This window comes from Cavia porcellus, unplaced genomic scaffold, assembly GCF_034190915.1.
Source record: "Cavia porcellus strain 051 isolate PalLab524CR breed Dunkin Hartley unplaced genomic scaffold, mCavPor4.1 scaffold_6, whole genome shotgun sequence".
In the NCBI taxonomy this organism is placed as follows: Eukaryota; Metazoa; Chordata; class Mammalia; order Rodentia; family Caviidae; genus Cavia; species Cavia porcellus.
Window position 1 is genome coordinate 101,752,789 of NW_026947489.1, and position 25,268 is coordinate 101,778,056.

Genomic DNA, 25,268 nt, shown 5'->3' on the forward strand with positions numbered 1-25,268 from the left:
CCTGAGGCGCTGAGGTGGTCCAGGAAATCTCTTGTTAAATGATGGCAAAACGCACATAGCATAAAGAAGTACCATTACGCCACTTCTTAAACATTTCTCAGTGTTTTATGAAAAGCTACAGTTTGGGAGCAACCAAAAAGAAGTACATAAAGCAAGAGAGGGGGAGAGGTATTGAGCCTGCATGCACGCCACCCTTCCCATGTGTTCCTCTGCCCTGAAGCTGTGCAAATCTTGAAGCCATGGAATTCAACAGTACTAAGTAGCTTACTTTCTTGTATAGCCATTGCTAACCCCCATCTCCAGAGCTTCTCCCAATTCCAATCTGAAGCTCTCTGCTCACTAAACAATGACCCCATTCCCTTCTCCCTCCAGCCCTGGTGACCGCCATTTACTTCCGTTACCTATGAGTTTGACTACACTGGGCACCTGCTACCATGTCTGAGTGTTCATCTGTGTCGCATCCTGTGTCAACATTTCACTCCTTCTGAAGGTTGAATCACATTCTCTGGAATGTACATGCTGTTTTTGGTTCTCCCACTCACCTCTTGTCTGCATTTGGTTTGCTTCCTCCTTTGAGCCACTGTGGATATGCTGCAGAACCACGGCTAAGGAAGCCCAAAGATTTCCACTCATGATGTCAACCCTGCATTATTTGGGAGGTCCATGGGCTTACCATACCCTGCACTTTAACCTCTGTCAGAGACTTGAGCCTTACAGTGCGGCCCATCAATGATCAAAACCCCAACTGATAAAGAAGAAATCAACAAACGATTGTTTGGAAGTTGCAGTCTGCCCACTTCTTTATCTGTTCTGTATGTTACTTAGAGTTAAACAGACTGTCAGAAACCAAATGCTTTGGCTTAGCCGCCTCAGTCTGTGCAGCCCAAGCCTATGATTCACCAAGTCATGACTTGCTGTGAGGTCTGTACCTGCTGCCAAGGTAGTGCTGTAAGAAACAGCCTCCAGGAAAGGATGGCTGGGTTTTCTGAAGAGTCTTTGATTAAGACGTGATCTAATACCTCCCTCGGCATCACCTATATACCTGACACACAAGCTGCAAAATTTCTAGAGTCCTAAGAAAAGTTGTCGGGGCCTACTGAATACCTATTTAATTCCTCTTGAATAATGAGAACAATAATCATCAGGGTTCACAGTTTACCGCTTGCTATTTAGAACTAGGGTCTGCTTCTCTGGGGTCTACCGCTCCTGAATTGGCTTTGCTAACTTCCATTCTGAGACATTGCTTTTTACATATACAGACATATCATTTTGTTTCAGATCCTCCACTTGTAAGTTCTGTAACATTCCATAGTAGCTGAGCAGAGAAGAGAAACGGGAAAGAACGAGAGGCAGGCGAGCTTCATACTGCAAACGGGGCCACCGGAGCCCAGACTGATGAGAGGCTAAGTACCATGAGTTACGGTAGGTAACCAGAGCCCTATTCACTGTCCAGGTGCTGAGCCTACCTGGACAGCCCTAAAAATAGCACTTAAAGTGTGATTTATAACAAATTGCCCTTGTCTTTAAAAAATCCCACATGGACGATAAATTCACAATTTCCTGGACTTAAAAATATTTTATGAGTTCTTTACGGCCCCTGCTCTCATCTTCCTGGGAAACCATTACGGTGAAGGACTGGAGGGGGAGATTCTGCTCTTGGCCACCAGAGAGCGGTGCAGGACAAACTGAGCTCCAGATTGCACAGGACGGCCAAGGTGGTGAAAACTGTGTAAGCCTGTTCCTGCCCAGGCCCTCCCAGAGCAGATGATTTGGTCACAGGGCTGTTGACAGAACCAAAACACTCAGTTCCAGACCGCCTTCTTGAAGGTAATCTGGGTTGCTAAAGATAGCTCATTCTAAGTGGGCTGGAGCTTAGGGAGTGGTGTTGCCAGCCCCGTGGTCCCAAGAGACTGAGTTGACTAGGCCCACATCCCTTCTCTGGGTTGCTGAAGGGGCCCCTGAGGGGGTACCCATGAAGGAGGCCAGAGGGAGGCTGCTCCAGGCTGGAGGGGCTGGGCCTACTTATCTCTACTGGCCAACAGCTGACCGAGCCCCTCTGAGGTCTCCTCACTCAGGACTCTATAAAGCTTTTCACGGGAAGGGTGCCAGGCCTGGGTCCACCCCCCCTCACATACTTCTACTGGGACCCTGAGCCTAAGGCTATCCCGCCTATCACCTGAGCCCCCATGAGGAAAATTTGGTTGTGAGAGTCTCTACTGCAACCGACCATCCCAGAAAGAAGCACAGTGCACCTTCTGCTCACCATGTGGCTCCCCACGACCCTGTGGAGAGGCTGCCCTTGCCAGGGGTTCCCTCAGGGAGCTGTGCCGGAAGAGGGGCTTTGGTAGAGGCAAGGATTCTGGCTGCTGAGGTCTCTCTCCAAAGGGCTTGGTGCTGGGGCCCTCATTGTCATCATAGTCAGACTCTCTGTCGGTGCTGGAAGAGGAAGGAAGGGTGGTGACCGAGCAATCCTATACCCCCTCCCCTACATCTGCCCCATTATGGCCTCCCATAGAACCCGGGTTCTGGGGGCAAGGCAGAGGTTTGGTTTCTCTCTGCTTAGGCTCCAGTCTTGGACTTTGTTATGGGCTGAATGATGTCCCTCGAATTCATATGTTGGGGTCTTAGCCCCAGTACTTCAGAATGTCACTGCATTTAGAGATAGGGTCAGTCAAGAAGTAGTTAAATAAAAGTGAGTTCATTAGGATAGACCTCATCCTTTATGACTGATGTCTTGTTAGAGGAGTATTATGGCTTTGATATCCCCCACAAAGTCTCTTGTGTTCAGAGGTGGGACTTTGGGGAAGCAATCGGATCATGGGGCTCCTCTACTCCTCAGTGGATGGTTACATTGCTGAGTGCATAGCTGATAATGCCATTAGAAGATAGGGCCTGGTTGGAAGAGCCAGGTCACTGCGGGCGTGAACTTGGAAGGTATGTCTCCCTCTCCGGCTCCTCCCTTCTCTCTCTGCTTCCTGATGAGGTGAGCAGTGTTCCTCCAATATGCCTCACCATGTTCCTGCCTTAGAGCCAGTGTACCATGGACTGAACTCCCTGAACTATGAGCCCAATGACACTTCTCCTTTAAATTGTAGGTGTCGGGTATTGTATCCCAGCAATGGGGAAGCCGAGCAATAAAAAGAAGAAATTTGGACACAGACATAAATAGAAGGGAAACAGGAATATGGCCATCTACAAGCCAAGGATAGAGGCCAGAGAAGATCCTTCTCTTGCAGCCCTACATAGGAACCAACAGCCCGCAGAACCATGGGGCAATAAATGGGTGTGTTATTTGTGCCTCCAGTCTAGGGACTTTGTTATAGCAGCCCAAGCAGACTGACGCAGCTTCGATCTGATGCTGCATCTCAGTACCTGAAGTTTTAGGACCAAGTGTGTACTTATTTGGCTCCAGAAAGCTTGGGAGCCATCCCCAAGGATGGGGACAAGTGAGACCAGCCTTTATGAAAGTTGTCACTAATGCATGCCAGGCTCTTCCTCCTGTTGGATCTTGAATTCATGAATGAGTAGGGGGTAGGAGAGACATTCTGGAGTAAGTATTTAATTTGGCTGTAAGTGATTGGCAGGAATTCAAGCAACGGAAAAGAGAGGTGCAGGTCCCCTGTTGAACAGTGTCAGGCTGCTGGATGGAGGATGAGACCCCTGGCTCAATAGCTCTCTGTTGTCCCAGCTGACAGCCGGCCATAGTCAGGAAGTGGAACTCAGGTGAGCCCCTACGACCTGCACTGCCCACTGAGCCACATAGGGCATCTTAGATGACTTCTCTTGTTCTCTCTGAGGCTGGTTTGTTACTCTGAATTATTGTGGGAATTGATAACTGTCATAGATCCTTTCATGGCCGGTCTGAGGTAGCTGACCTGTTACTCTTTATTACATCCCTTTACTTCCTCTGTCTGGCACATATGTGATATGATATTTTTCTTGTTAAATGCTTCATTGCTTCTAAGCTGTCTACTCAACCTGAGCATGAACAAGAGCAAGGACTTTGTCCAGCACTGGTCTCTGCTGAGCTCCCTCAGTTGGGGAGTTACTTAGCAATCAGCACTTGCTGGTGATTCACCTCCTGAAAGAACGAGTGTGTCTGAAGGAGGCCTGGAACCTACACTTTTAATAAAAGGAGTCTGATGCAGGTGGTGGGGCCAGCACTGGGAGAAGCAATCCTTGAGGTGCTGGACTTCCTACCTCCCTAGGCCATGTTCTTCCCTGCCCATCCTGGCTTTCTCACTGCCATGCATCACAGTCTTACAGTAGGAGGGCCCCTGGAGCCCCTCCTGGGACAGATGGCACCCCTTGTAGCAGCCTACATGATAGGGACAAGACAGTGGATGAGGGCCTCTCCCGTCCATGAGGAAATAGCTACTGCTAATCCTTACAGTGCTCGTAGTGGGCTGGGCATTGTTCTCGGACCGTGTGTATGTTTATTCTTTGATCCTCACAGCTCCCATTTGACAGATGAGGAAAGGCCCAGAGAGATCCTTCTACCTGCAAATGGAGAGCAGACCAGATCCCAAATGCAGTCCCGTAGCAGCCTGGCCATACCTGCTGTCCTCGCAGTCGACCAGGACACACACAGCCAGCACGTCCTTCCCGACGGTGTCCTCCCCAGGGCTGAACCTCACTGAGGTCCACCCAGGGGACAGGGGTGAGGTGGCTTCACTGTCCATGTCACGGGCCTGAGGCTCAGCAATGCTCTTTGGCTTCTTGGGGGAGGTGGGCTCATCTGGTAAGAGGAGAAGAGGGGCTAGAGGGACAATGGAACCAAGGACCCCAGCAGGGCACTTGTTCCCCCAGAGTGCTGGGAGGCATGGTAGGGCGACAGGCCTGGGATCCACCCAGCTGCCCTCTGACTGACCTTTTCATCCTCTGTGCTGAGAATGGAAGTGCCCTTTCCCTCCCATCTCCCACATCCAAATGCATCCTATTAAATCTGAAAGGAGAGCCCTGCCCTATTCAGAGGCCCAGCCGAGGCTCAGCAGCCTCTGAATGGCTCAGGTCAAAATTGCCACCTCCATCCTGCTGTTAGATACAGGGATGATGATGTCTCGGCTCTTGTCTCACCGGTGATCACACTCCTGGGCCTCTAAGATGGCTCCACTGGTTTCCACCTCTCCACCTGACTTCTTGCTGGGTCTCCTTGGCTGGTCCCATCTTCTGCTCTCAGCTGCCCACCATTAAGGGCCACAGACAGAGCCCCATCATCTGTGTCTCCACTCACAACCATTGGTCTTACTGGGCTCACAGCTTTCCTGACCCTACACTACTCCCAGATCCGCAGCTCCAGCCTGGACAGTTCCAGATTCAGGACTTAGATACCCAACCTACACTCATTTGGCCCCTCCAGGTGGATGTCTAATGCATCCCTCAAACCATATGCTGACACTGAATGCTTCCTTTTCATCTCCCCCAGATCTCTATCACCTCCAGTCATCCCCAGCTATGTAAACAGCAATTTTAGCTCCGGTGGCTCAGAGCTGGCATCTGTCACTTCTCTCCTTTCATGCTTCACAAAGCCACCTGCAAATCCTGATAGCTCTGCCTTCAAGCACACCAGGAATTCTCACTACTGCCCTGCTCCTGGCCCCAATACCTCTAGCCTGGGTGACAGAAACAGTCTTGACCTGGGCTCCCAAATCCCCGACCAACCATTGTGCTCTAGCCCTGTCTTTCTCAACAGCAGCCAGAGCCACCCTGTTGGGATGTAAATCAGATTGTGCGTCTTCCTGCTAGGAATCCACCAGCGGCTCATTTCCCTCGGAGGTGAACCTAAAGAGTCCTATTTTAATGCAGGCCCAGCAGCTCCTGTAATTTTGTCTCCTTGCCCTCCCCTGGCTCACTCTGCTCCAACCCATCACTGCCTGGCTGTTCCCCTAGCCCTGGGGAGGGTGCTGTCCTAGGCCTTCTGCTCTGCTCGCTGACGCTCTCTCCTTGTACCCTTGTGCAGGGCTCCCTCACTGCCTCTGGTCTTCGGAGGATGCCAGACTCTCCAAGAGCTGCCCTGACCTTGGTCAGTTGTCAGTGCTCTCCATCCTCCTTTTAATTTGCTCACAGTGCATCTAAAGCCTTCTAGAAACGATCTCACTATCATCCTGTTGTGTTTATTGTCTCTCTCCTGGGACTGAGTGTAAATGACTGGTCTGTTCTGTTTGTTAGAATTATGCCTGGTAAACAGTCCATGCTCAATAAATACCCACTGGGTGAGTTAATGAATGAACCCCAGTTCATCTTGGCCACCAACTAACTGGGCGGCCCCTTCTGTGCTCAGAGTGCAGCAGGCGTCCCTGATCCTTTCTAAGGTGACGACCTCCACTGAGCTTGGCTTATTCTCATCCCCAAAAAGGGTCGTGATCGCCCGTCTTCTTTATGTTCTGAACTCCTTTGCCCACTGGAGCTTTCTCATTACTATTTAAATGCACTGCACATCCTCCTGTTTTAAGCTCCTCTTAAATTGCAGGAATCCCACCCCCCACAGCCCATTCTCTTTTTTCCCTTCTCTTAACCAGTCTTCTCAGAATAATTTACTGCGTTCACTTTCTCTGCTTCTTTATTAATCCTCTATCCTGCATATCCTCCCCTGCCTCCGACCCACTGTCCCTTCCTGTTGCTAAGTCCAGTTCACAGGGCTTCGTGTCCTCCTGATGTCCTCCTGAAACCTTCGAGCCTCGCCCCTCTCCCCAGGGACACTTTCGCTGCCATCCTCTCCAATGGCTGCTTCCCGACCATCCTGCCTTTCAGACAGCTCTAGAACACCAGCTTATCCCAGAACCGTCTCCCCATTTTCTCTGGGAGCTGTTACCAATTCTCTGTTTCCTGCTTGGGAAGACAGCACAAGAAATTCTGATTCTTATCTGAAATGTCTCCAGTTCAAAAACATCCTAGCGTCAAACAAAATCTATCCACAGCCAGCCTCAGCCAGTGGCTGCTGGGTAGTCACCCCTGGTGTGTGTGTGTGTGTGTGTGTGCGTACTTGTCTACACTATGCTAGAGCACTGCGGAATGGAAGCCTTGCTGGGCTGGGTGATGATGAGAAGGAGGAGGGAGTGGTGGGAGTGGTGATGAGAAGGTAGTAGCAGCAGCTAACTTTTGTTGGGTGTTCAAGATATACCATGAAACATTTGAGCACCATTTATGTACCAAGTCTATTAAACTCACGCAATCTTCTGAAAAGCATTACTGTTATCCCCACTTTCCTGCTGACAAACCTAAGCACAGAGAGGTTAGGGGACCTGCACATGGTCATGTGTGCCCTCAGAGAACGGGGACCAAGCCTGTGTGTCTGTGAGCAGGGCAGAAGATGACAGTTGCCTAGACTGTGTCCCCAGTTCTCCACTTGCTCAGCACAGCAGAGCTTCCCTTGGTCCTGCACCTGTGCAACCTTTCCCTGGGGTAGGAGAGGCACCCTCTCTGCCCCATGGAAGTGAGGCTTGGCTGTGGAGGTCCATGAGTGTAACTGGAGAGAGGCTTTAAGTGGACTCGCTCTGTTCTGCTAGTGTCACTATGCTCCAGCAGGTCACCACATAAATAGCCTGATCCAGACACCACTGTGCCTTCAGTGTGGGTTCCTGGGTCAGGGCACAAGGAACAGACCTGGAGCCAATCCGTGCCCTGCAGCCCAGCAAGCTCACCTTTAGACCCACAGATCTAGTGCTGTGGCAGAGATCTGACTACACCTGCTTGCACCTGAGTGCAGGCATGTGGGTGCCTGTGAGCCCAGTGCCCCAAATGTGCCCATCCAACAGATGCCTTGGGCCTAGGCTTGTGCTCGGATTGGGAGCTGAGTCAGCCAGCCTGGTCCTTGCCTTCAAGGATCTCTGTGTCCTGCAGGACAGGTAAGGCATGTTCACAGACGCCTAGACTGCAGGGTAGGCTATCTAAGAATGCAGTGGCAAGGAGACGGGAAGGGAGGGAGATAGGTCATCCATGATGTGGAACTGGGCTTGGGAGGGGCAGGATGTGAGGACAGTCAGAGGGAGGCTGTGTTCTGTGGGGTGGGGTTCAGAGCGAAAGTGAGGTGGTAAATAGCTGTCATTTGCATGGGAAGCTTGGGGCTGAAGGGCAGGAGCACTTGTCAGAGAAACTAGTGGGAAACGATTCTTGGATATCCACACAGTGAGGGCCTTGAATGGTGAGGCAAAGAGGATTTCACCGCAAGAGCGGCCACCGTCTGGCTTGAAGCTGGGGACTGGCATCAGCCTCACCGAAGAGTCACTCTAATGGCAGAGTGGGAGGTAGCTTGGGAGCCCCACATGAAGGGAAGAAGAAGGATGGAGGCAGGGTGGCCTGGCAGTATGAGGTGGATACAGGAGGTGCGGGTACACTGAGCCAGGCAGTGCGGCACCAGACCCACAGCCCCTACAGCCCAGGGACCTGATGAGACCCACCCCATGGGAGGTCCTGCTTTCCCTTCCACCTTCAGAGAATTCTGGCTTTGCCAGCAGAGCTCAGATGGAACCAGGGCTCTGCCTGACTCTGTGGGCTCCTGGAGAGGAAGAGGGATTAGCTGACCCATGGTCCCTTGATGTCATCAGGGCAAGGTTAGTGTTGTCACAGAGAAATCTGGACATCACTGGAGAGGCTAGGACAGGACACCAAGAGACCGAGGCTGAGCTAGAGCCTGGGCCTCACCCAGGCCCTCTCGCCAGCTTGCTTAGGCAACCACCTGGATGGAGAAGACACACCCTCCTGCTCAGAGCCACCCCAGGAAGACGCACTCCTTAGCTTCCACTTTTAGACTCCTCTTTACTGGGGGGGGGGGTGTTGCCCCTGTCCACACACAGCACTCCAGGCCACTCCAGAAGCAACACCAGCCAAATGCCCTGGTCCATGCCGTCCAGAACTTTGCATTCATCACCCCTGTTATTCCTCAGCCCTAATAAGACAGTTCCACCGTTGTAAGTGGGAGAAAGTGGAGCCCAAAGAAAGCTCGTAACTGTCACGGTGCTGGGCATCACTGCAGCCAATGCCAACTGTTGATGCAGGGCAGCTATGTCTGTGGCTGCCCCAAGTGAGGCACCTCGCTGTGCACCCCCAGTGCCATCCCTCGATGTCTCCCCCCGGCTGCTGCTCTGAGTCTCAGACTGCCTGAAGTCACATGTGGTTAGGGAGACTGCAGTGTAGCAGTGGGGACACAGGCGTGGTGGGGAGAGGAGAATGGGTCTGCAGGGGGTCCCGGGAGAAGCAGATGGTGCTATTTACAGGAAATTGGGATCTCTGTCTATCCTCAACCTGAAGATGTCCTGCCAGGTGCCTACGTCCCCGCTGGTCTTAAATGGTTGAAGCAAATCTTTCTGGGTACCCTGTTGGAACCAAGTCAGGAAAGCGTTCCCTGTGATCTTGGCCACCTTGGGTGCCAGGTGTAATACTGGGCAAGTTGGCCAGTTCCACTTTCACAGAACCCTACACTGGATGCTGGGGACTTGGCTGGTGCCACTGGGTCAGAACAAAGTGCTGGGCTTCAAAGCCAGGACTCCAGCCACATGCCACAGTCCCAGAGAGAGCAGGCATCTGGCTCAGACCTGGGCCCGGGTGCTCTCTGCTCTTTGCTGGTGATGATATTGCTGTGGACTCTCCTCCTCTCAATGAGCTACTGTCATCGGTTCTTCTGGAATGTAAGTACCAACCTCCAGGCTGCCAAGAGGCGGAGAGCTAATGGGGACATAGGGAGAGTACAGTAAACGCTTGGCTCAGCTCTGGGCACAAAGGAAATGTGAGCCATGTGCATCTGGCCTGGACAGAGAAAGAGGCGGCAATGTTTTTTACCCAATTTAGGGATTTTTCAAAGATGTAAAGACTTCTGCATTCACAGAAATAAAGGAGAACAGCTCACTCACTCTAGCTGACATTCCTATCTTTCTTATTGTTCACCCTATCCTTAGGATAGACTCTCTAGGCTAGGATTCCTGCACCAGGAGGCTGGAACCCTTTTCTAGATCTTAATAATCACTGCCACATTGCTCTCCAGAAAAAGATAGTTCTACTTTCCTTTTATTCAGTGCTGAATTCGTATTGTTTCTTAGTCTGTGTCACCTTTTTCCTTTCCTGATTCAGCAGGCAGCATAATGGATTTATGTTCCCTTGAATGCCAAGAAAGAACATTTTGTAAACACTTCATTTTTAAATTTGCTTAAGTGGGAATTACTGTTCACATCCTTTGCCCATTTACCTTGATCTCTAATATCATGAGTGCTATAAAAACATTCTGTGAAGGAACTCTTGAAATTCATGGTAATTAATTCCTTTGTTATTATTTTATTCAAATTCCCCCATCTGTCTCATTAGTTACTGTTATATGTTTTCTAAAACAGCATGTTTTTCTCATGACGGTCCTGTATATTTTTTCCTCTTAGAGGTTTTAAAACTTAGAGAATTGTCACCTCATGATTTAATTTTATTTTTGTGTACATTGTACTCTTATGCACACTGTATGTATATTTTGTGTGTATTTATGCATATATGCATATTGATATGGAAAATACCATTTACTATTTCATTCTATTAATTTACTTTCAAATTGTTAAGCCTTCAATGCAGTATTTCTGGGTTGAAGAATATTCTACCAAACCCTACCTATGAAGGATGTAATACCTAAACCAAAAAAAAAAAAAAAAAATCTCCAAGTGGGAAGGGAAAACCAAATTGAACGGTTAATTAGGCTTCTTTCCTAGAGGAACCCTCAGAGACTTCACATGCTAATGGATCCTGTGCATCTCCAAGGTTTCCAAGGACTGGAAAAGCTAGCATAGAATGCTTCTCAGACTTTGTGACTGTGGGACTCTACTCATGGAGCAGCTCTTGGGGCGCCACACTTAGAAAATGTTGCTCCAACCTAACTTCAGAGAAAAAAGAATCAAAACCAAACGGCAAGCTCCACAGAGGATTTTTTTGTCTGATTCATTCCCTGATGCATCCGCAGCACACGGAAGACATTCAGTAAATAGCAGCTTAGTAAGTGAATGAGTGTGTGCAAAGATAAGTAAGACACATCAGGTCTGAACAAGCAACACTGAGCTCACAGCCTCTAAAACGCTGGGCCTGCAGGGACTTCGTGTGTGTCTCTGCTATATATCCCTGGGCCCTAGAATAGCGCCTAGGACGAGTCATATTTGACTAGATAAAGGAATGAGTCACTTGCCCAATCCACTGGCTGACTTCCAGTCTCTGACATCTTCCCTTGAACTGAAAGGAAAGAATACAGGACCCTTGGTCATGACCTGGGTGACTCTGAAGGAAATCTAAGCAGCAGCAGCTGAGCTGGAGATTAAGATATGACTCAGGAAGTGCATGGCTGACTCATTATGCCAGGGACAGAAGCCCAGCTGGCAGGGGTGAGATGCTCCGCCTGCGGAGGCTGAGGCCCAGGCTCTGTTGGCACAGCCCTGGTAGTGCGTGAGGCTGTAAGCACTTCCCTGAACGTGGCTGGGCAGTGCCTGCCGTGGGAGCCATGCTGAGAGTGCGCCAACTCTCATGGCACATACCCGAGGGACCAGTCTTTGGGGCGGGGAATTAGCTCTCCGAGGATGGCCAATGGCACTCCATGTGATGAGTGTACCTGCAGTGTTCCATGTCATCCTGAAACCGACGTCCTGTCCTTCTTCCTTACTTTTCATCCAGCATTCAATTGGACCAGCGTGAAATGTTCAAAACCCTCTGTTAGCCTGGAGGAGCCTAAATCATGTAAAGTAGGGGTACAGTTCTCCTACAGGGCCATGGCTCACAAGTTCCTCAGAGCCGAGGTCACTCTGACCCTCTCTGACTCTGCCCAGTGTCTAGAAGAGCAAGGTACCACGAGTTTTCAAGGAAGAGACCCCAAAGCCTGGCCCCAGAGTGGTGGTGATCTTTTCCAAATATTACCCGTGGGTAATATTTCAGAGTGCCCCAGCACAGCCCCAGAGAATCCCGTGTCACCACAAGTGCAAGTCCCGCCGCCAGCCGTTTAGGGAAGATGGACCCCTAAACTGATCCCTGTGTTTGAGGCTTTAGAAGCTCCCATGGCAAAGAAGAGAAGAAACAATGAGCTTTAAAAAGAACCATATTTATTTTCATTTACAGCATCAAATACCATAAATAAAGCTACACATCATTTGCTGTGTGCAAAATACAGGGTTCCATGTGGCACTGTAAATGATTACCAAAGTCACAGACATGCCTTGCGAGGAGAAGGGGAGGCTAGCTAGAGAGAGGCTGAGAGGGAGGAGGGCTCTCTTTGGTTGACATTCTAGAAAGTGGGGGAGATTCTGCAAGAGAAGATAAGACAAGAGCAACGACTTTGTATTGGCCAGGCTCCGCACCAACGCAGCGAGAGAGGCAGCATGCAGGGCTGGGCAGAGGCTGAGGGGTTAGGTGGCTCTGCTACATGCAGGGCAGATACCGACTGCAGCCTGAGTGGGCAAGGCCTGGCCTGCAGCAGCTCCAGCACACTGGGCATATTGCTTCTCTGTAGGGCCCCTTGCTCCAGGAAAATGAGCCAGTGTGATTACTTTCAATGAGCAAAAAGCCACATTACGGTTGAAATCAGAAGCTTCAGATCTGGGGCTGAGCTGAATTACTTCTCAAAGCCATCCCCGTCTTTTGTCTGGTAGAAGCTCTTGAATCATCTGGGCTTTAGGAGCCAAAGGGGATGAGAAGAGTCACAGCAAGCCCGGTGCAGCTAGCTACAGCTTCCTTCAATGGAGGAAGGACTTGCAAGAATAACTGTGACTATGTGTTCACAGTACAGGGTTTAGATCAAGCTTACTAAGAAGCCTGGGAGTAAATGCTTTTTTTAAAAAAAAATACCTCCAAAATAATTCACTTAGGATTTTGATCAACGCATTAGTCAGCTTTATGTTAGCATCAATTTAAGAAGGTGCTGTGAAGCATGGTATTTTGGAGGTTGCAAAACAAATGTTCTTTGCAAAAGTGACAGAGTGCACCCTATCCAGTACTGTCTCAACCAGGGTTAACCCTCCCACAAGGCAAACTGCTTTGGCTTGGCAGGCAGAGCTGGAAAAGCATGCACATGGACAGCTCTGGGAACAGAGGGGAGGCGGGGCATGCACTTGATGTGAGCCGGGTTAGGGGAATCAGAACACAGCTTTTGAGCTGAACCCCACCCCACGCTGTTAACCATCCATGCTACCCCACGAGACCATCAGTATGCGAGACACTCACAGTTAGTGCAACCAGTGCCACCAGCAGGGAAGACAGGGTGCAGAAAGCAGGTGAGGGGTTAGTATCACTCTCTGAAAATTGCTGAGAAAATCAGTCACCTTGGAGCGGAAGTGTGTCAGCCAAGAAGTGGGTGTAGTACTGGAAGGCTGAAATGAACTGATGGCCACAGTGTAAGGTGGAAAAGAGAGAAAGACAGGAAAGAGATCTTAGCGTGGGAGAAAAAGGAAAATGAACGAAAAGAAGAGAAAGTGCCACAGTTGAAAAGAAGGCAACCATTTAAAACAGGAGAGACTTCCCCCCAACAAGTCACTGCTTACTTAGGAGAGATGAACCTTCCTGGTGGTGAGCTGTTACTTACAAGAGTCGTTGCATGTGTCTGTGTGTTGTCAGGGCTCCACTCGAGGCCACTAAAGCCCCGGGATGCCTCCCCCATCTTCTTTCTGCCCCATTTTGCTGTCAGGTCTCCTACTCATCCTTGACTATGAGGTGGAGGAGTTTGTCACCCCAGGACCTGACCCCATGTTACTGCTGCCCAAAGGAAAGTTCAAGGTCTCAGAGCATATAAACATCTCACACTTGCGACAGACACACCCTGTCTCCCAGAGTAATTCAAACCAGTGTCCATATGGCTGCAGATGACATTCTTAGCAAATCCACTTTGGCATCACAAAGCATTCCACAGAGTGTCTCAGCCCACCCTGAGCTGGTGGCAGTCACAGTAACGTGGCTGCCCCCGGAGTGACCCCACAAATTTACTTCCTATAATCAAATGTAAGACCGACAGCAGTGCCAGTTCACACACATGCCTGTGCTTTCCCCAAGGATTTCAGGGAAACATTTGCAGAAATGCACTCGCTTCTTTCTCCCCACCCTACAGAAATCTGCTATCTCAAACTTGCAAAGAGCTTGGGCTCCTAATCCACACCAGGCGCCCTCCTTTGTTAACCGAAGGGAAGCTCTAGAGATAAGAGCTGCACGGAGCTCTACCGGGGCCAGCAACGCTGGTAACACTGAGGACCATACAAGGGCTTTCTTTATCAGTCCCTTGATTGCCCAAGGAGGCCCTGCAGCTGAGCATGTCCAGGCAGAGTGGAGACAGATGATGTCTCTTTTAGGCACCCACAGAGTAGAATGCATGCAGGCCCAATGCTCAGGTTTTGCCCTTGATAGGGCTTGTTTTCTTCAATGGGTCACTAAATAGCTTCTATGCCCAGCCTAGCCTGGCTTCAGGATTCAGCAGAGCGCCCTCCAGAGGTCAGACACCTGCTTGCTACAGTGGGGTAGAAATGGTTTCTTACAGATCTGACCAAACATACAGGGCCACATGTCATGGCAGTCACAAGCAGGGGTCACCAAGAAGACCATATTCCCCAGTGTTAACAAATACCCAGGGCACCAAGGGAAGGGACATCTTCTGCCACTACACTCAGCCTGACTATTATGGTCCCCAAGTGTCCTTGGCTCAGCCTACAGCCTGGGCAGGGAAGCTGATAGGGACCCCAGAGCCTAAGATGCCACCAGCTGAAGGAGCCTGTCCTCAACTGGATACAGCTCACCCTGGGCACACGCTACCAGCAGTGGAGAGGAAAAAATGAACGTTTGCAAATCTAGCTGAAACTGTGGCTCTGTGTCATCTGGCTATGATTTGAGGTGGGAAAAGGCCTTTAAACTTCTATTTTACATTAAAGCAAGGGAGAAAAAGTCCTCCTCTCTCTGGGAGGGCAGATAGTCAATATACTCCTCTGTGCTTTTGCAGATTTGATTCCATTCTATCCCTATTTTCTTTTCTTCTAAAATCAACATGCTTTCATATTACAAAAAAATATAAATCACATGCACTGTTGACCAGTGGCAACAGTTCCATAAATTTAAAGGCACTGGTCAAGAGATCGCTTTTCATTTTTGTGCATCTGGAATCCTAGGTCACTAATTTTGTAGGTAGTGACACAACTCACTGCAATACTGCAGAGGTCTATAAAACTGATTATAAATATCAAGCCCATGTGTAGAAAAATTGACAGAGAAAAAATGCTTTCTCTTGGCTTACTGAAAGTTAAAAATTGAAATGTAAACGCAGCAAATGGCTCGCTTTGGTATAAAAAAAACAGTATAAAGCTATAGTAAAAAAAATCCTTCACATCATCCCTGGCCCTAGCACCACGAGCAGTGTTCACCCTGTCAAGGCCAGGTGGAAGTGACCAATGTGAAATTCTTTGGCTTGGAGCTAATTGGCTATAGATGCTAGACTTTCCGGTCAAAGCCTTAGCAGGTTACACACGGTCGTCTGAACTCTGGAAATGGTAAGGCGCTTTGGGGTACCCAGGTGCTTCATTGGAGTTTGACAGGGAGCCACCTCAGCAACTCATCTCGGATGCTCTCGAGGGAGTCCTCGGACTCCCTGTACATGGCTGCCAGGACCTCCAAGAAGGCCCAGAGGAGCGGCAGCCCGAGGCTCAGGAGCTCGTACGTGTAGTGGTAGTTGTAAGCATTGTCCCTGAAATGGAGGCTGGCGGTGTGCAGGAGTCCCTGCATCCAGTTAAGCAGGCTCCGGGGAATGGCCAGCAGGCCCCTTGACAGCCCGAGAGGCCAGCTCAGTGCCTTCCTAAGCAAGGAGGTGGAGATACCTGGGGGGCTGCCTTCCGGTGTGCTGACGGCGGCCACTGCACAAGAGCTCTCGGTGGCAGTGTCTCGTCGAGGGCCTTCCTGCTCCTGCCATGTCCCCTCCTCCTGAGAAAGAGATGCAAACGAGGACCCTTAGTCCGTAGTCTCCCAGAGGACTCCTCCAACAATGCCATCTGAGAGAGCTGTCCACATTCAGCATGGGCTCCCTGGTTCTGTTTTGAGCCTGCCCTGCATCAGCACCCCTAAGTCATCTCCCCTCTCATTCATGGTGCCGGACGTGGATATAACTTTGTTGGGGAGCAAACTCATATAGTTCATGAGCCTTCAGACTATACATGCTCTTTGACCTGCCACCCTAATTGTAATCATATTTACTAAATAAATAATTTGAAAAGCAGACAAAACTCTGCATAGAAAGATTTCATTGTAAAAATATTTGTAAGATAAGAATATTAAACAATGTGGAAGTCTAAAGATATGAAACTAGTGAAACAGATTATTGACCATACGCAAAACAGAATCTTCTGTAAGTATTATACTTCCAAATAATTTTTAACATCATGGAAAACTGTTCTCAGTATACTATTAGAGAGAAAAAAATAAGGATGTAAAATTGTAGAGGAAGGAATCCAACTAGGTTAAAATATATTCATATAGGGAAAAGCATGAAAGGGAATCATACACGATGGCTACTGGGGTTTTCTCAAGGTAGAGTAATCACGCATGATTTAACTTTCCGTCTACATGTGCCTTTCTTGATTTTCACATTTTTCTACATTGGATCTATATTATTTGTATCCACGTGGCTTTTGTGTGGCTTTAGCATGTGGTCACCCTAGCACAAGTCAAGCCCTGCTCAGCTCCTCAGGGGAACTGGGTGGGTCCCAGAGGGGCACACGCCCAGGTGACAGAGCCACCCACAGCAGGAAGGGGAGGCTCTCTTCCTCATCTGAGTGCAGTCTCCATGCCTCCAGGGCCAGAAAAGCAGCCTGACTTTCAGGAACCCGGGAAGACCTTCCTCATCCAATGGTCTCCCCTGTTCCAGCGGCACGGCTGTGACAACATACCTCTTGCTCTTGCTTCAACTCTGTCCATCTCTTCCGTTGTTTGCTGTTGGCTTTACAGTGAATGAAATGAGGCTTGCAGTAAAACTTCCCTGCAAAAAAAGAGACACACACGTGCACACTTTTCCCTCCAGCCACAGTAGATATAAGCTAAATGCTCACTATGACCAAGTCACAATACACCGAGAATGGAAGCAAGCCTGGGACAGCTCAGCCTTCTGTCACCTGCCCTAAAGAAGTGCCTCAAGATGAAGAAGCTGCACCCTTTGCTGCTTAGAAAAGGTTCCAGCAACACGTGGGGCTAAAATCCTCCAGCCAAACTGAGGCCAACTTTCTGCACAAGACCAGCTGCCAGGGAACAAAATGGGCAGCTCTGAGTACCAGCACCCTCAGTCCTCCTTCTTGGGGTCCCTGGGGGTTAGGGATGGCTAAGAAGCAGCAATGGGGAAGAGAAGCGCCAGGCAAGGCACATGCTGGGTAACTGGCCACTACCCAAGACCAAACACAGCTTCCGGAAAAGCCTTTCTCTTCACTGCTGCAAGAGTTACAGTGGAGATGGTATTGACGATAGTCCCCAGGACACACCAGACAGGACTTACTGTATACCAGGCACTGTTCTAGGCACAGAAACTAACCCACTGGGTCCCACAACAACCTTACGAACTGATACTATCATTATCTTCACTTCATAATCAAGGAAACTGAGGGGACAAGAGGTTAACAGGTTAACAGACAAGAAATTAACAAACTCACAAAGCTAAGCTTCTAAGAGGGGGCAGACTGGACTTTGGCCCAGACAGGTTAGTGTGAAGATGCGCACTCTCCAGTACTACAATCCCTCACCCTGACGGTGCAATAGGAGGGCAGAGAATTAGAAAACACCCCTCACTGCCACGAGCATAATTCCTTCCTCGATGATCTCGGGAGGCCACTTACCAGAGATCTTACGGCTATGGTTGCAGTTATGATACATACTTGAGAGATACTGGCAAGGTACCGTCATTTATTAAACGCTTGCCACATGGCAGGCGTGCTGCTGGATGTGTCGAACAGGTTGCCAGGTGTGATTTTCTGGGCCACATGGGGGACACGGAAGGTGGCCAGGCTGAATGAGACACCATCTGCAAATCCTTTGGCCATGCTAGGTGCCATCATAGCCTGGTACCCTGCAGGCACTGTTGCCTCCACAGCGGGAGGCCCTGGATTCCCTGAACTGCTTTCCTGGCAATGTTGTGTTCCTTGCTGGGAAGTGGTGGGTGTCCCAGAGCCTCCAGCGGCCCGGGAACGCGAGGCAAGTTCCAGTGCTGCCCCATCCCCAAGGTTACCTTCTTCGCAGTCAAAAGCGTAGGTAGCCAGGCGCAAGGTGGTGGCACAGATGCTGCAGCAGAAGCACTCTCGGTGGAAGAAGTGACCCTCGGCGCTAAGCCGCTCCATCACATACACACGCTTCTTACAGAAGTAACAGGTATCACAGCCACCCAGGTTCGGGGGAAATGCCTTCCGTATAGATTCCTAGGTGGGGAGGGAAGAGCAGTGTGTGAGGGAGGCCTCAGAGGCCAGGCCTTGGCTTTCCGAAATCCCTAAACTGAGTCACCAGGACCTCTGGGGCCCTATTTGCTTCTCACGAGGGAAGATTCACATCCCCAGGCTGGCTCATCGCGTCCTGTGTGGGAGTGAGGCTGCCTGGTCTGATGCACCCACAAACACGCCTGCCCAGGGATGCCCTCTCCAGATCTGTCCTGGGGGTTAAGTGTCACTCCAGAGTGAAGTCACTGATAGGGCCCCACTGAGAAGGTTTTTACATGACGCCGTCCCCTGAAATGACTTAGGTCAGGAGAGAAAAGCTGGCCTCAAATACAATCAAGACAGCAGAGAAAAAGGACAGCTTGTTTCTTGCAGATACCAGGCTGCCAGATTCCCAAAGGCAAAGCAGGAGGGCCAGGGCGGGGACAGCTGGCCCAGGGTGACTCTGGGGCAATGAGGAACTGCGAAACTGGACGGACTGTCAGAGGACAGCACTGGTGATGGCAGCCAGTGGCCTTGTGTGAGAAGGGAAAGGCACATTCTAGACATTACTGGTTTCTCAGTGTGATGCACGGGGCTGCCCAGGCCAGACACCAGACACTGAAGGTCAGAGATGCTCCATTAGGTGGAGGCCGCATGCAGGCTGTCCACTGAGTGGTTCTTCGAAGCTACAGAAGGGGGAGAGGGTGCTCTGCCTTGGGAATCATCCACAAGGACCTACTTTGTCATCGTTTTGTCACTGAGGAGATACAGGCCCTTTTGACTTTTGCTTTAGTCCAGTCCATTCCCAGCACCCTTGGGTCCCCGGACAAGGGCAGTTTTCAGAGTGCCAGGCCTGTCTCCTTGCAACCAGCACTTCCATCCTGGAGGCCAGAGCCAGTGTCTGCAGGTAAAGGCTGACAGGTGTGTGTCCTTACCAGGTCTGGAGAGGTGGCCTGGGCCTTAGGTCTGTGATCATTCAAGTACAGATTGACCAGGACTTCAGCTGCAGCCCCTATTCCACTGGACACTTTTCCTACTGTCAGCTAGCCAAGAGTGGAGGCGGAGGACAGAGACAAAGGAGAGGCCAGTTAGCGCTCAGAAGGAAGAATCGGCAAGGCAGGGGGCCAGCAAGGGCTCCGCACCCCCATGCAAACAGCATGCAAGCTAGGGAGAGGCAGACCTGCCAGAGCAGATGCAGGCATTCTGAGACGGAGGAGAGAAGAAAGGAAACTCTGAAGCCACAGAAAAGGCAAATACTCTACGATTCTACTTGTACGTGGTGCCTAGAGTCATTGAAATCTGATACAGGGGAATGGTGGATTTACAGCCTGGAGGAGGGACAGTGGGGAGTTACTGTTCATGGATATAGAGTTTTAATTTCATAAAAGGAAAAGCATTCTGGAGATGGATGGTGGTGATGGGTGCACAGCATTATGAATGTACTTGATACCATTGAAGTATATACTTAAAAATGGCTATAAGAGTAAATTTTAATTGTCTTCCAACACAATAAAAACTTGGAAAGTATAGAAGGTTCAAGAAGGTTCAGGAAGGCTCTCAGGCCTCCTGACCTTAGTCTGGGCCTTCAAGTCTCTCTCATTAGTGACTGGGGTAATTGTACTGTTCGAGCCCAGGAATTAACTACCCACAAGGTCTGCATCACGCTTGTGTCGCCAGAGCCTGCAAAAGCCTGTGGGACAGAGAAGCACGCGAAGAGGAGATCAGGAACAAGTGCTCACAGACAGAAGCTGTCCTCCAGAGAGCTGCCTTTCTGGGGGCTGGGGGTGCTGAGCGGGCTGCAGGGCTTGCACGGACCTGGGACCCAGCTCTGCCGCTGATGGTTTTGTACTGGGCCTCTGAGCTCCGTTTCCCCACTTAGTAAAATGGGGATAACTGTACCTGCCTCATGGATTTATAGAAAGGACTGAAGGAGATGAGGGTTTTTAAGTGTGTGGCCCTTAACAGCCTCTGGGTCTAAAGCCCAGGTAACCTCAATTCCGGCTCTTTCTTCTGTGGACTCAGCCCACCGCTCCTGGTCCCCAGAGAGCTATGCCTGTGTCTGATTTGAGTCTCTCTCAGAAAGGCCCACAGGCCACCTTGGCCATCAGCAGTGGCTGGGGTGCAGTGATGGCTGGGCTGCCCTTGGCTGGTGCAGGGAGTAGGATGGAGAGCTCTGGGGCAGTGCCCAGAGGGCCCCAGAGCTGGTGCCTGGGCAAGGCCAACTCAGAGTGGGGGAGGCAGCAGTTCTGAGTAAGCCCTAGAAGCACTGCCTGATAGTGGGTGGTAAGTACTAAGTTATTTATTGGCGGTACCCACGAACGCCTGGATCCTCACCCATGTGTGAAGGGGCTGGGGAAGGGCTGCAGCTGACAGCCCAGCACATGGCACAATCTCACAGTGCCCCTGCCAAACCCCTGCTTGCTTCCCTTCTCCCCACAGCTCTGAAAACACCTCTCCTGAGAACACTGCTATCTGCCTCAGGAGAGGCAAATACCCACAGCATGAGAGTCTAGAAATACTGTTTCTGATCCCTGGACTCTGGAGGGAGGGGAGTCCAGTCTCTGTGTAGTCTCCAAATCCAGCTGGACAGAGAGGTCAGCATGAGTGGTGTAGGCTGCAGGGTCTCTGGGCAAAGGTTGATAGGCATCAGGATCACAAGTAACAGGACCTGGGTGCAAGTGAAATGATGCCATCAAGCCCAAGGCTGCTGTTGGAGGCCACCTCTGATCTGATGACCCACAGTCTCAAATATGAAGCAGGAGGTTCAAGGGACAGAGAAACAGAGGACAGCAGGCTCCCTAGACCTCTGGCAGCAGGGCATTGGCTGCACCAAACGCCAGGTCTTCCAACTCCATCAAACACACAGGCCCTCTTGGGACAGAGAGTAGTGCAGAGCTGAACAGGCTGGGGAGATCGACACGGCCCAGGAGACCCCTACTCTTTCTTATCATGGGAGCCCCAACACGAAGAGCAGCTTTGGAATAATCTGTGTACGTGGCTCCCTGGGACTGGCCAGAACATGTCTGCAGGCCTGCTGGGGCTGTCTGATCCCTCAGGCTTTGGCAGATGGGGTGTCCTCAGACTTTACAAGGCCTGCCACTTCTCAGGGGCAGCAGCTGCCGCCCCCCACCCAGCCCCCATGCTGGCCCAGCCTCGCAGGAGATGGGGGTTTTGCCTCCAAGCACGCTCCCTGCCATTTTCAGGAGGCTGTGAGAGCCCAGAATTAGCTCCTGCTTCCAGGGAGACTCAGGTGCACTGGCTGGGGCAATAAGCCATTGTTTGCCTGATTCTCCATCGCCCACTGGGGCCCCCAACTCATCCCCTCAGTCAGAGGCTGTAGGATGAGGTACTTTCTGGGTTTCTATTAAAATGAAGAGGGGGACAGAAGGCAGCAGAGATTTTCTTTTAGTGCTGCCTACCCTGCCCCTGGGTGGCCTGCTCCACTGGCCTAGTGTGTGAACTAGCCCCACAGTTCTCTCCCAGAAAGGCAGAGGGTGACGCCATGACACCCACACACAATGATCGCCTCTCATGATGGAGCAGAGATCGAGAGGAGACTCTCAGAGACTTTAAATACAGGTCCCTAATGAGACCTTATTAAGCACTTAGCTAATAAGCACTTTGTGCCACTGAGCTTCTGAGCAGTCCTGACTTAGGGAGCAATTACTGAAGCATGCAGAGGGCTGTGAGGTTGCAGGAAGGTGCCACCAAAACATGCCTGTGAGTGGCGCCTGCTCATTTCTACACGCATGGGGCACTGTCCTGGTCCCTGGTCCAGCAGATCCAGGGGAAAGACCTCACCTAGTCCTTCCTTCTTTACGGGCACAAAAGCTCCTTTCACCCAGTGGCATTCACTCATACCCTCTATGAGAGCATGAGTCATGAGAAGGAACTGCACTGTCCTTGGGGTGATCCATGCTGGGGTTCAGCTGTGCTTTACAATCTCCTGAAGAGCATTTAGTCACCAAGATCTTGGTGACTAAATGGGCCTCTGGGAGAGGTTGCAAAGAAGCCAGTTGAGGAACTTGATTCAAGGGATGGGAGCAGCCCTTGAAGCCCACCCTGAGGACCACTGTGAAGGCAGACAGTGTTCCCAGGATGGAAGGTTGTCTTCTCTCTTTCCTGATGGCAGGAAGGCTGTATTGGTTCCACAAGATCGAGGGTCTAACAAGCTGGCTTCTACTAACTCAGGGCTCCCCAAATTATGCATGCACAATGACCAGGATTATTATTATTTTTTTCTTTTTAAATCTCTGCTTAAATCATGGCTGAATACTTTTGGATGCTATGAACATAAATTACTAGAACCGTGATCACACATTTGGACTTGCGGTGGTATCAGATCGCTCTGCAATTTCCAGTGCAGCTGTCACTTGCTGCACTCAATGGTCACAGGCCAGTCCCTGCCTAGGACCACACTTGGAGTAGCCGTGCTGTAACCGGCTGGGGAGTTGGCAGGTTGTCTGTCTTCCTAGGAACAAAGACATGCTTAACTCACAAAGAAACTTCCAGAGAACACTCCTTGGTGTCCACCTTAGTAAGAGCCATAGCTGCTCAGTAAGGCTATCACACGCTGAATGGTGAGCCATGTGAGTTCCCTGGGAAGGCTGGCCAAGACAACACTCACAACTTGGTTGGGTGCATTGTATCCCAATGTTCACTTGGGTAATTTGATGATTTCACCAAACATGATCATCTACTCACTGAATTTTAAGTATTAGCAATTTGAGAGCCTCATAGGATTGTTTATGCAATCCTTTCTAATTTTTCAAAGTTCTTATAGTTTTCAAGACTTTGGGTATTTTTCTTACTATTTTTTTCTCCTTTTGAGTTCTAATTATTTCTCTTAATTAGAACACCCTAGAATGGTTGGACATTTCTGGTGGGCCATCATTTCATTACTTAGGTTAAATTCACCTCTACCATTTTCCTTCTGCAAACCTTAGCTCCTTCCCTGGTAAACTAGGGAGACCACTACCAACTCTGAAGGCCTGCAAAAGTCATAGAGAATCTGGGCTGTGTCCCACACAGTCCAGGTACCCAGAAGGCCCTCGGGAAGTAGTCAATGAGCTCGAAGGCCTGCCCTTAGTACAGGTCTGTTCCCATATCCTAAGACTTTTTCTTCTCAAGAGAGGAGACTTTCCACTGTCTGCGTGAGAAGGAATGACATAGCTCACCCAGGACTAGGCTGGGTTTTTTCCAGTTTAGATTTAAACACAGTCACAAGCATCAGTGGCAGAGGCTGCAGAAGATGCTGGCCCTCCACCAAGAGGCACTGCTCAGGCAACCCTGTTAGCCTGGGTAAAAGAAGAACAGTCTCTGCCTGGAAGCATTTTTCACATTATTCCCCCTCCCCACGCCGACCCATCTCCCACTCCCGGTTGTAGTCCTTGATGTCAGGGGCCTGTCTTATTTATTTCTACATTCCTAGCACATGCAACACACTGAATAAAGGAGGAAGCAGGCTCCTGGGGACTACGCATCCGAACAATGAAACATCCCTCCTGGGGCCTGGAACTCAGCCCCCAAACACCGGATATTCAGTGCTGAGCCACCTGCAGCCATGGCCATGTGGCTTGCTCTGGGCATCAGATAAATCAAGCTTCCAGGGTTTGCAGCTGAGGCCTTGTAGCACCAGGGAAGGTCTCCTGAGTCCATCTGGGCAAAGATATCCTCACTGAGGAGTCCTTGGATAAGAAACATCAGAGGCAAGGCTAGACCTGTCTCCTAAGCTAACTTCCCCAGGCAAAGGGAGGGAAGGATAAGGAACTGAAAGAGATTTATTTAAGGGGATCTGGAAATTGCATCTTAGAGCTGAGGTGTAGGCAGGCTTTCAGGGTGTGACTTCTCAGTGAGAGCCCATTTGTCCTCAGTGCCAAACTTGTGCTACTGGTCATATGCATGGCACAGCCTTGCAAGGGGGTAGAGGTGTCTCAGAATCCCCTCTGGCAGGTGAAGGAGCCGAGGCTCAGGGAAGTTCTAATTCATTGTTCTTATGTGGCTGGGGCTGGAATGGACATGGAAACCTGAACTGTCTACTTTTCCTTTAGAAAGACAAGGATTGACATGAGTTTTAGGTAGATATGAGCTGTCTTCTACAAGTTTCTTTTACTAGGAAAGAAATCATTTCCCGATACTTCAAGCATTTTGTCTACAATAAATTGCTGCAGTATTCCAGTCACCTTCAGAAGTGGCTGACGACATCTCTACGTTACAGCTGGGAAACAAAGGCTCAGAGAGGCCCACTGCCTAGTCCAAGGTCACACAGTGTCTGACTGGGGCTTCAAACTCCAGTCTGATTCCAAGCTCACATTCTCCCTACAACACCCTTCCTCCCTAGCACACACTCTGCAAATTCCAGTCTGCCAGGCTGTAACACACACTGAAGACCTTCAACAAGCAGGCTGACTCTATCTTTGGGGCAGAGGGAGGGAAAATAATGTTGTGGGTGGCCCTGAGACCTATCCTTGTGCCAGATGGAGCCGAGGAAGAGTGCTCAGCTAAAACTTGCCCAGTGGCTCTATTTCCCTCTAAATTGCAAATCTCTAGACAAACCCTGCAGATCCAGTTTTTAAAATAAACACCCTCCAGAGCAGAGACAGCTCCTCTTGTAATGCTTGTTGTTCTTCTGCTGCAGAACTAAACTTTGGCTCCTAGCCTGGTGAAGCAGTCCCTTTGCTCAGCAATGCAAATGCTTGCTGCTGTCCTGTTCTTGCAAGAGATCAACAATTCTGGTGGACGGCAGCACCTATGCCACTGGCCACTCTCCCCTCAAAGAAAAAAACCACCAGTTTGCAGGGAGCAGAGAGCACTAAAAGTGGCTGATTTGATGGGATGGTTGAGAAAAATGGGAAGTTAAGACTGGATGCGAATTGCATAGTCTAAGGCTTTGAAAGATGGACTCTGGATTTG

The 25,268-nt window shown here is 50.2% G+C and overlaps 1 protein-coding gene across 7 annotated transcripts in view; it reads right to left on the reverse strand.

The window, feature by feature from the left end:
- The window catches only part of Mical2 (microtubule associated monooxygenase, calponin and LIM domain containing 2), a 204,407-nt gene that overhangs the window by 61,433 nt on the left and 117,706 nt on the right, over positions 1–25,268 (reverse strand). For 2 of the 7 annotated variants that reach the window (XM_063251901.1, XM_013148079.3), the window contains exons 18-22: positions 18,176–18,362; positions 16,854–16,942; positions 15,789–15,891; positions 4,558–4,738; positions 2,264–2,436 (exon numbers count right to left, since the gene is read on the reverse strand). In XM_063251901.1, coding sequence (XP_063107971.1) covers positions 2,264–2,436; positions 4,558–4,738; positions 15,789–15,891; positions 16,854–16,942; positions 18,176–18,362 — 733 coding nt within the window. Of the gene's footprint in view, positions 1–2,263; positions 2,437–4,557; positions 4,739–12,025; positions 12,249–13,164; positions 15,892–16,853; positions 16,943–18,175; positions 18,363–19,291; positions 19,400–25,268 lie in introns of those variants that run through there. The other 5 variants (XM_013148078.3, XR_010048411.1, XM_013148081.3 and 2 more) reach the window with 5 other exon arrangements.